General features: G+C 49.6%; 1 protein-coding gene across 5 annotated transcripts in view; it reads right to left on the bottom strand.

Annotated features, from left to right (window-relative positions):
• smarcd3b (SWI/SNF related BAF chromatin remodeling complex subunit D3b) overlaps positions 1 to 10180 on the bottom strand; it is a 32170-nt gene extending 21990 nt beyond the window's left edge. For 4 of the 5 annotated variants that reach the window (XM_079754249.1, XM_079754248.1, XM_079754246.1 and 1 more), the window contains exon 1: positions 2132 to 2230. In XM_079754249.1, the coding sequence (XP_079610375.1) occupies positions 2132 to 2203 (72 nt within the window). In that variant the 5' untranslated portion in view covers positions 2204 to 2230. Of the gene's footprint in view, positions 1 to 2131; positions 2231 to 10036 lie in introns of those variants that run through there. The other variant, XM_079754247.1, reaches the window with a different exon arrangement.
• Positions 10181 to 10317: the final 137 nt, after the last annotated feature.

Here is a 10317-nt window from a genome sequence, read left to right on the forward strand (position 1 = left end):
TAGCCAACGCTGCCGTAGGGCAACGCACCTGTCCTCGAATGTGAAACTACATGTCAAGGCGACAGACGACTTGCCTCTGCCCATTCATTTATGACGGCAGAGTTTATCTTGATTTATACGAATCCTCAACTTTACATCCTGAACACAACCGGCTGTCACTGAATTCGTGACTTGTGGCGACTTTTTGGTAGACTACATTCAGAATCCCTGACGCGGAAACAATAAAGGCAAGCACAGACTTAAGAGACCCTTGGTGGCAGTTTGACGCAGAGGTTCGATTTAGCCTAGATTGTAAAGATCTCTCACCTCCACATCCCCACCTTTCGACGACTCTACTCGACACCTTCCACATCTGAGGACATGGGGTGAAGACAGATGTTTCACTCTGTGTTCACACCTACCTCCTGTAATAGAGACACTCTTCCAGACCCGCAAATAAAAGGCGGAGGTTGGGGTTTGAGATGAGGAGGTGGTGGTGGAGGAGGTGGTGGATGAGAAGGAGGAGGTGGGGGAGGAGCTGGAGGTGCTGGAGAAAGTATTTTGGCTGGGAGCCTCAAAAGTCCCATCAAGGTTAATTGGTCTGTGGAGGAAGACTCTGATTGGCTAATCACTCAAACCCGGTCGTTTCACACCAGAACTGGCGAGACCTCGACTCCCCTCGCCGCGCCACGAGACCCGAGCCAACATGGCCACATGGTCATGTTTAAAACAGATCCATCTTCTTCTCCATGACAGTCTGGACTTTAAAACTAACAAAATAAAAGCCACACAGGTTTACAGAATGATAGCGGGATGAGTAATGTCTGTGGTTCCATAAATCAGCAGGTTATCATTTTATTGTGGAGGCGTTATGACAGCTTCATTGGTTGGCTGTGTGTGTGATTGCGCTGGGGGACAGCACAGCCAAGTGCGGACGCGGAACGTCGTTAAAATAAGAACTAGTGTCCGGTTACACCGGGATACTACATGACTCTGGGGTCTGCTACTTAAACCGCCTAGTGACCCGGTCTGGGACTTCAAGACTAACAGAGACCTGGACCCACCAGACCTGGTCCAACCGACTGAGTCCTCGGCTAACAGGGTCCTGAAACAACAGAGACATGGTTCAAGAGAGACCTGGACTAACAGGGTCCTGAAACAACAGAGACATGGTTCAAGAGAGACCTGGACTAACAGGGTCCCGAAACAACAGAGACATGGTTCAAGAGAGACCTGGACTAACAGGGTCCTGAAACAACAGAGACATGGTTCAAGAGAGACCTGGACTAACAGGGTCCTGAAACAACAGAGACATGGTTCAAGAGAGACCTGGACTAACAGGGTCCTGAAACAACAGAGACATGGTTCAAGAGAGACCTGGACTAACAGTTCGGTGATCTCTTGAACCGAGATCACCGATACAACCCCAGATCTCAGACTGCCGCCGGTCAGTTGAAGGTAACCGACCCCGTTGCCGTGGCTACGCTCCCCTCACCCGCCACATGTCACCAGCGCTCAGATTACTCCAGAGATAGCCAGAGTCCTCCGTCCAGAGAGATTCCCCCCAACTTCCCGTCAAAAGCTCACGTTCCTCTCGGACGTCTCCGACACCCGACCCCCCCCCATCCTTCGCCGGCCGGCTGGTTTGTTTTGATTGGCCGGACCCTCTCTCCCCTCCCCCCTGGCGCGGGCATGCTCAGTCCTTCCGTCGCCGGGCGGCGGGACCGCTGCGTGGAGACGGCTCGTCCAATTAGCTCCGCTGTTGTCTTCCTTCTTCCTCTCCTTCCCTCCCGCTCTCCTCTCCATCCCTCTCTCCTCTCCCTCCTCTCTTCCCTCTCTCCTCTACTTCCTCCCTCTCTCCTCTACTTCCTCCCTTCCCTCCCTCTCTCTCTCCTCTCCTTCGTTCGCCCGGCTGCGGTCCAGACCACTAGAAATAACCTTCACATGGCCAGCCCCCTATCTCTCTCTCACACACACACACACACACACAAACACACACACACTCTTGTCCATACAAACGGCAACAGAGCACACACACAAGCAGCTGCATACACAACACACAGTACACACACAGCACACACACCGCCATGTGCCCTCTCCTGAACACACACACACGCACACACACGCACACACGCACACGCGGGACACTCACCACTCCGTGGACGAGGAACTCAAACAGTTTGCTCTTGGTGGCCTTCCTGGCCCCCCCGGCCGTCTCCTCCATGCCAACGTCTCCCCCGCGCCTCCTTCCCCCTCGTTCTTTTGTGTCTCTCTCCTGCGCGCCGCACACTCCCCTGCTCCACTTTCTCCTCTCTTTGTGTGTGTAGCTCCACTCCGCTCGCTGCTCGTCCCTCTCTCACCCGCCCTCTCTCCCTGTGTCTCTCGCTCTAGCTCTCTCTCTCTCCCTCTCGCTCCAGCGCGGAGCAGCTCTACCCTCTGGTCTCTCTCTCTCTCTCTCTCTCCCTCGCTCGCTCGCTCGCTCCGTCTCGCTCACTTTTTAGTTGAGCTGCCTTTCAGGAGCGCTTCGGGAAGGGGGAGGGGTGAGGAGGAGGAGGGGGAGAAGAGGGAGGAGGGTTGGGGGTTTGGAAGGGGGGGAGGGGGGGGGAAGCGGGGGCTTGGCAAGGGGGTTGGAGGCGGCCCACCCGGCTGCACTCCCCCCCCGCCACACACACACACACACACACAGCTGTTGCATTCCATTGGTAGATAAGAGGCTGCTGTTCCTACTGGGGGGAGGGGGGGGCGCTAGTCAACCCCCCCCCCCCAGTGACCAATCACGGCCCGCAGTCAGCGCACACACAGCCCTGAGTGTAGACTCATTCTGAAAAAGGCATGCCGCTCTTAAAGGGCCGGCGTTGCTTATTATGAAGGTCCTCGCATGGTGAACATGTTACCATCCGACAGGGTGTGAGTGTGTGTGTGTGTGTGTGTGTGTGCGTGCGTGCGTGCGTGTGTTTTGCGAGCATGTGTCAAGATGTCTGCTATCCAACAGAAAGGGCATCGGTCAGTCTGTGAATGACCCCTTCCCATTCTCAACAACAGACATGCTAATAGGCAAGCTAATAGCTAGGGTAGTAGAGGAGCTAATAGATATGCTAATCTCTTTCAGAGCCACTTGACAAAAGGAAGTGCCAGTGCAAGCCACTTGTCAAGAGCACCTTCACTTCCTGTCTCCCTGCCCCCTGTGTGTGTGTGTGTGTGTGTGTGTGTGTGTGTGTGTGTGCGTGTGTGTGTGTGTGTGCATGTGTCCACGTGTTGTTTCAGGGGTTACTCCGCTGCTTCTCATTAGTTACCTTTCACCCACTACTCTGGACATGCTACACACACACACACGCACACACGCACACACACACACACACACACACACACACACACACACGCACACACACGCACACACACAAACACACACACACACACAAACAAACAGAAACACGAACACACACAAACAAAAACACACACACACACACACAAACACACACAAAAACACAAAAAACACACAAACGCACACACCCACACACAGCAGCTGGCAGAGTAGGCAAGGTCACTGTGTCATGGGCGTTAGGTCAGTTCTTCATGCCGGTGAACAGGTGAATACCGTTTCCATGGGTAACAAGTACTATGAGTGAGCACCTTAACCTGATAAAACTTCCAACCATCGCAATATTTATCTATTTATTTTATATCATTGTAGAAATATTTAGGCTGTATGAAAATATATGTTTGATATACACAATATTTCAGAATGTAGAAATAAGGAGTGTTTACGATCATCATTTGTCAACATATGTCACCATCGCGATTTATTGCATTTCTGTAATTGGCGAAACATGTTGTATGTCGTATTTCATCTTTTATAGTGGAGCAGATTTTCAAGAATTTGTTGGTTATTCATTTTGGTTCTGAGCTTCCTGGTTTGTTATGCAAAGCCTCGTCTCACCAGCCAATCACAAACAAGCTGGTTTGTCTCCTACTCTCCTTCTCTCTCTCGTCTACACTCTATACAATTAAAATCAATAAAGCTTCAATAAAATAAAAAATAAAAATCTAACAAATAATCAAACAGGACAAATAATAGAGTTAACATGCTAAGAAACCAACATGCAAATAACACAGAAAGTAAGAAATGACATATTCATTTGCATTATTTTATACACATGAATTAAATATTGAATCATTTAAATTATTTAATTAAAAAATAATGATCTCTATAGGTCTCTGTTATACTCCTCATTCTCTTACTCTCTTTACCATCGTCTCTCTCTCTGACAGAAAACTAGGAACAGGTAAGGTCATCGTCTTTTAAATTAATGATTTAACCATTATGCCTCTTTCCTTCTGTCGGACAATCTGAAATCAGGCCATCTATTGATGGGACACGGTGGTTCTCTTGCAAATTATTGAAAAACATTTGCAGTTAGCAAGGTAGTGTGTAAGTGGCGCCATCCGCCGTTAGGATGTTAGAACTGCAAATTAAAATGATTTTGATAACAGAACCAACCAAATCAATCCGGCCCCATAACCCAGATAGTCAGCACAAATGAGCAAGCTAATAAATACAATGTATAATAATAGGACTATATGGACTGCTGTTTAAAATAAATGCATAAAAAAAGTCACTTTAAAAAAAAGTTTGGTAATTACTAAATAATAGGCAATTTCCCTTTTAATCCAAGGTAGATATCTGAACTCCTGACCGAGCGATGCAGCCGCCACGGCACGTGGATAAATTATAACAAAGACACGACGCGGCACTCGGTCGCACTGAGTCGGTCGATGGCACTTGGCCTCGAGTGTCGGGGTCCCCCCCTTGCGGATCCCCACCCCACCGTCCCCATCACCGGAGCCAGCCAGTCTCAGTTAACGGTAACGGAGGGGGAGGTGGGCAGCAGTGCTGTTAATGGCCAACAGGGGGAACTCCTAGCTAGCTACCAGTAGCCATCAACTCATTGACCCGGCAGGACAAGATTCTCAATTGAAATATAGACGACCACAAGAGAGGTTGCTTAAATTAATTATTCTTAAATTAATCATAGTCATTCGGTATGAGGTTATCATTAACCACTGTTAAATCTTCTTTCTGGGGTTAAGCGCCAAACGTCGCTAGAGCAAAGTTTCCATCTGGACGTTGACTTATCATGAGGGGCCTCTCACCCAGTTCCCTGTCCGGCCACCAGAGGGAGACGGGTAGCATCGGGCGCGACAACGTTGGCCATCGTTGAACATGGTGGCACAGATAACACAACCGATTTACTAAGGGTTTGCCAGTTACAAACATGGATTTAGGACAAAAGGGACAAAAAAAAAACTAATCTGGGACAGTACAGTTTACTGGTGTGTGTGAGTGTTATGTTAATACAGAACACAAGCCAAACCAACATCAACCAGTTAGTTCTGTGGGTCATGTGACTGTGGTGATATTTATGCAGTGAGAGAGAGGGAGGGAGAGCGAGAGATAAATGGATTAGAACACTGTATAATTGCTTGGCACGGCCCTGCGTAGCATTTCACCGAAACCCAGACAACGAGGGTCGATGGCGAGTTGCTGAATGAAACATCCATAAAATGGAGGGTTCACAGAAGTTAACTCCTTCCCTCAAGACATAAATGAGAGAGAGAGAGAGAGAGAGAGAGAGAGAGAATTACACAGATACAAAGAGAGGGAGAGAGAGGGAGGAAGAGTTAATAGTGAAGGACAAGAGACGATAGAGAGGAAACAGTGAGGCTGAGAGATAAGGAACAATAGAGGAAAGAATAAGTGAGATTGGGGAGAATGGAGAACGAAATAGACAGAGAGGGACAGAGTAGGAGGAAACAGAGGATAAAGAGAGGGGATGACCAGAGAGAGAGAGAGCGAGAGAGAGAAAGAGAAAGAGAGAGAGAGAGAGAGAGAGAGAGAGAGAGAGAGAGAGAGAGACTGCAACCAGAAGCAGGCCTATTCCCCTACAGCAGCACACGAGTCCTTCAAAACCAGAGTAGCATGTCTCTAGTTGAGGTGTAGCCAGGTCGACAGACCATAATACCCTCCCTTCAGCTCCCAGACGGAGGGCTGGGGGGGCAGGGCCCGGTGAGAGGCGGTGGAATCGTCTGATTTCCTCCCTCTACGGGGCCCCTCGCCTTTTTCCCTTTCCCCCGCGTTTCAGGAACTCCAAACAAAGCTTCTTAAAGGCCCAACGCGGGGCCGCCGCTCAATGGCTGCTGCCTCATCAAAGACACTGTACAAAGACCCCAGACCTGCACTTTATCCCCGGGGATTAACCCTGGCAGGAGGGTGGGGGGGGGCTGAAATGGAGGTGGACCTGCACCTGCACAGAACCCGTTGTTGCCGTGAGCAACGACAGAATGGCCACTAGAATTAGAATTCTTCGGAGCGCTCTGATCCCGCGGTGAGAATTCGGACCGCGGCGGTGAGCGTTTGTTATGCTAAGCGTCCCGGTCGTCGCGGCTACACAAAAGGGCTTGTTTTTCTGGCCTTGGATCGGGAGGTTGGTTTGTGGATGAAACGTCTTTAAGCCTGGCTAGCTCGGGTGGACTTTGGGTATGGTTAGCGTTGGCTAGGTTTAGTGTTTGCTAGGGTGAGGGTCGGCTGCTATTAGTAAGATTTGTTCCCTTTCCCCTCCTGAGAAGAGAAAAAGTGTAGCGTTGGAACAAACCCCCCAGGCTTTACCTGATACATGGGCATTTCCTGTTTGCTGTAGCCATGACAACGGCATATTCTGCCTCACTTCCCAGCCAATGGGAGGAGGGGAAGCCTGACTGCAGTGAGGGTGTTTGAAACTGGAGCACGAGGCCTCGGCGAGCTACATTTAACACTCCAACGACCGCGCGGCTACAGCTAGCCCACATCGCTAGGCTAACTGTTAGCTATGGGCCCCTAGCCTAGAAGGTCAGGGGTTAAGGTTAGTGGTTTCAGGGTCTGGACTGAGATCTGAAACTCGGATCACAGTGGTAAAGTAATTCTCAGTCGGTGTGTGTTACATTCCATCTAGCGGAAAAACAGCAGTGGTTGAATATGTGGAATATTCCTCTGGCTAGAAACCCTGATCTCTCTCCCTCCCGCTCTCTCTCTCTCTCTTTCCCTCTCTCTACTTCCTCTCCAGCTCACTTCTGAATTGACTTTATCGCTTTTTTAAGCAGACTGGAGAGGAAGAGAGAGAGAGAGAGAGAGAAAGCGAGAAAGAGGGCGAGAGACAGACAGAGAGAGAGAAACAAACAACCCATTCTCCTCCTCCTGGTCATCAAGCAGGGTCCTCTGAGTATTTTTTTTCTGATCAGGTTGGGCCGTGTTACCATCAGCCCCGGTCAGCAGAGTAGATGCAGGTCTTTACCGGTCCAAACCCGATCTAAATCCGGTTTCCACCGGTCCCAACTAGATCTGGATCAGTTGCCTCATTAACCCAAAGAAACTCGCTCTCCTGGAACATAGAGTACAGTGGAGCTCGAGTGCCCGCCGCATCATAAATAATACAGTGTGGAGATTTGGTTGGTCTGCGGCCCCGGAGAGACAAGGACAGAATTGCATTCTGCAGCATAATGCAGCACTGCTGCACGGCTGCATGCGCCGCTGCAGGTCGTCCTGCTCAGACGGTCCGGTCATGGCGGGGACCCGGCCCGTGATCGAATGTTTTGCATCTAAATGGGTCAGCCGGGCCGCTGAAGCCAAGCCTCTTTATGCCCCGCTCGGCCCACCAAGCCATCAGACATCTGTCCAATTAAAAGGCGGGAAACGGAGAGAGGAACTATATTTAAAGTACCGGCCGTGCTTTGGGTCGGCTCATAGGGGTGGATAGTTATTAAAAACCCAGCTCTGTAATTTTGGCTTTAGCTGTGCGAAAGTCATATGCAATTGAGTTGGCGAACTGGGTTTGAAATGGGATAAAATTGTAAATTCTAAAGGGGTAATCCCGTGAGTGTAGAAACGTCTACACAGCCGGAATGATTCTGTCTTCCGTTCAACAACAGTCCATCTAGGAAAACTCGACATTATCGTTTATAGACTGGCCATGTTTGTGCACTTCAGGCAATGAGATTCACCTGTATGAATACACATTCAACTAACCGTGATGGTGCTCTACATTTAGCGGTGTATTAATTGAAGTAGTGTTGCACTATGTCCTGCCCTGCGTGGCAACATCAGTAGTTCTAATGGGTCTGAGTTGTACTGAGACATCTCTTGTTGCATGGAGAACAAGCAGCCAGTCAGCGATTCATCCAGCACACACATTCCTCTTCTGCCAAAAAAGGAAGTGGTCCATTGTGCGTTCATCCCAACACATAACTCAAGCGACGAGGCGCAGAAAACTTTTAGATCGGGAGAGCGATTTTCTTTGGAGGGTAGATATATGCATAACGCAGCGCGCTCTCTCTGTTTCTCTCTCTCTGTCTGTCTCTCTCTATTGCTCGCTCTGGCATCTTCCCTGATCAATGTGCAGCCCTGGAAAAACACCAGCACCGACCAGGAACGTGGTGGTCTACCCGGGAGGTGGCCGTTTCGTGTGACCCAAGGGGGGGATCGTCTGACTGCCAGAAGGCAGACCTGAGCGGGGGGAGAGAGCCGGGGCCCCGTCGAGATGTAAAAGGAGAAGTCGCGTCACAACGCAACATTCAGCACACCAGCAACAAGCTCTCCCTGCGCCCGGGGAACCAGGAGATGCAAACACTTGCGATCCGCCGAAGAGACCGTCAACAGCCGAGGAGTTATGTCATGCTATCGGCATCAAGTTCAGACCATCAATAATCTCTTGTGTGCGACGGGCTTTGTGTTGAACAGGGAAACACAAGTAATGACCCGCAGCAGCGGCAGGAACATGATCTAATATGGGCTTTCCTGTGTGGAATATGACCAACGAAAAATGAACTAGACCTCATACTGAGACTTATCTACAACTAATATAGAAACGGAAGGGAATTGAAACCACAGGCAAACGAAAGTGGACCGACTATTCCCCTAACACAACCATTATTCTCGCTCACATCCCTCGGCAGCTATTATGCTATTATTGAAGAATTACAAGTATTCACTGTTTGCATTACTGGATTGAATAGAATGTGAGGAAGAAAATCACAAACATAGAGGCCTACGCCATACATTTATAAAGCTCAAACAATTCTACACCAATATCATAATTACAATGTAATTAATGCTATACAAATAGATTGTTGTGTTGCAGTTTTCAGTTTTCAAGTCAAATCTAACTTAAAGATAATATTTTATTTTATTTTCTATATTATGCAGGTCACCCTGAATGTGGGTTTACACCATGGTTGAATAATAAGAAAGTTTAAATATCTACTATAAGAAATAGTACCTACCAGAAGAACAGAGAACGTTTAACTGTGAAATAGCAGGATTAAAATCGGCTATCATAGTACATTTCAGATAGCTCCACTTCACATCAGCACCATTACAACAAGGAAACTTCTTTACAATCTCCCTTCTGATAAACTCAACGGAGTTGTTAAGCCACTGGCCGCACATAGGGAGGAAGGGAGTACGGATGGAAGGAAGGAAGGGAGGGAAGACGGGAGGGGAGGAAGGGAACCTGGGTCAAGTGTTGGGAGATGGAGACAGAGGGGGCACCCCCTCTCAATGTCGGGTCCCCCCACCAGCCAAGGTTAACAAGCCGCTCATGTCTGCGTCTGGTAGGGAAAGGGTGGAGGTAGAGGGGAAGGGTGGAGGTGGGGTGGTGCAGACAGGGTGAAGCTAACGTAGCCCGGTCAATAGCGCCCGCGCACCACGCCATATTCCTAATACTTAAACGCACAACGTCTACAGACTGTATACAGTGCCAGTGTACAACGTGCAGATCGCTTTAAATGCAACACAAAGCGACAGTACGCCCAAGCATCTTTACATGCACAATAAATTGAAGCCAGACGGAAAAAGCTCGGGTGCGCACTAATCCGGTTGGCACCGCGCCGGAAGAGCCCGGTGTGGGCCGGCTTGGAAAATATGAGTTTTAATGGTGGATGTGGAGAGCAGCGGCGACCCAAAACCTGCGCACCGATATTCATAACACGGCGCAAACGCAACGTAGCAAAACAACACAATCGCGCATACCTTTCTCTCCATCACTAGAGGGTTCTGGGCGACACAACAACGGCGGCTGCAGACAGCGGTGTTCCGAGGAGAGATGTCCGGCCCAGTGCAGAGCGCTACCTCACTTCTTCAACTTCCCCACGGCTTTCACTCTCTGGCGTCTCCGTCACTACTTCTCCATTACTGCGCTGAGACTTATTATCACTGACTGCTGCTGCTGCTGCTGCTGCTGCTGCTGCTGCGGGGCCGAGGATGGAGAGAGAGATGGTGAAGCCTGGCTGAGTGCGAGGTGCGCAGGCGCG

The sequence above is a fragment of the Pollachius pollachius genome, assembly GCF_949987615.1.
Source record: "Pollachius pollachius genome assembly, chromosome: 17".
Classification (NCBI taxonomy): Eukaryota; Metazoa; Chordata; class Actinopteri; order Gadiformes; family Gadidae; genus Pollachius; species Pollachius pollachius.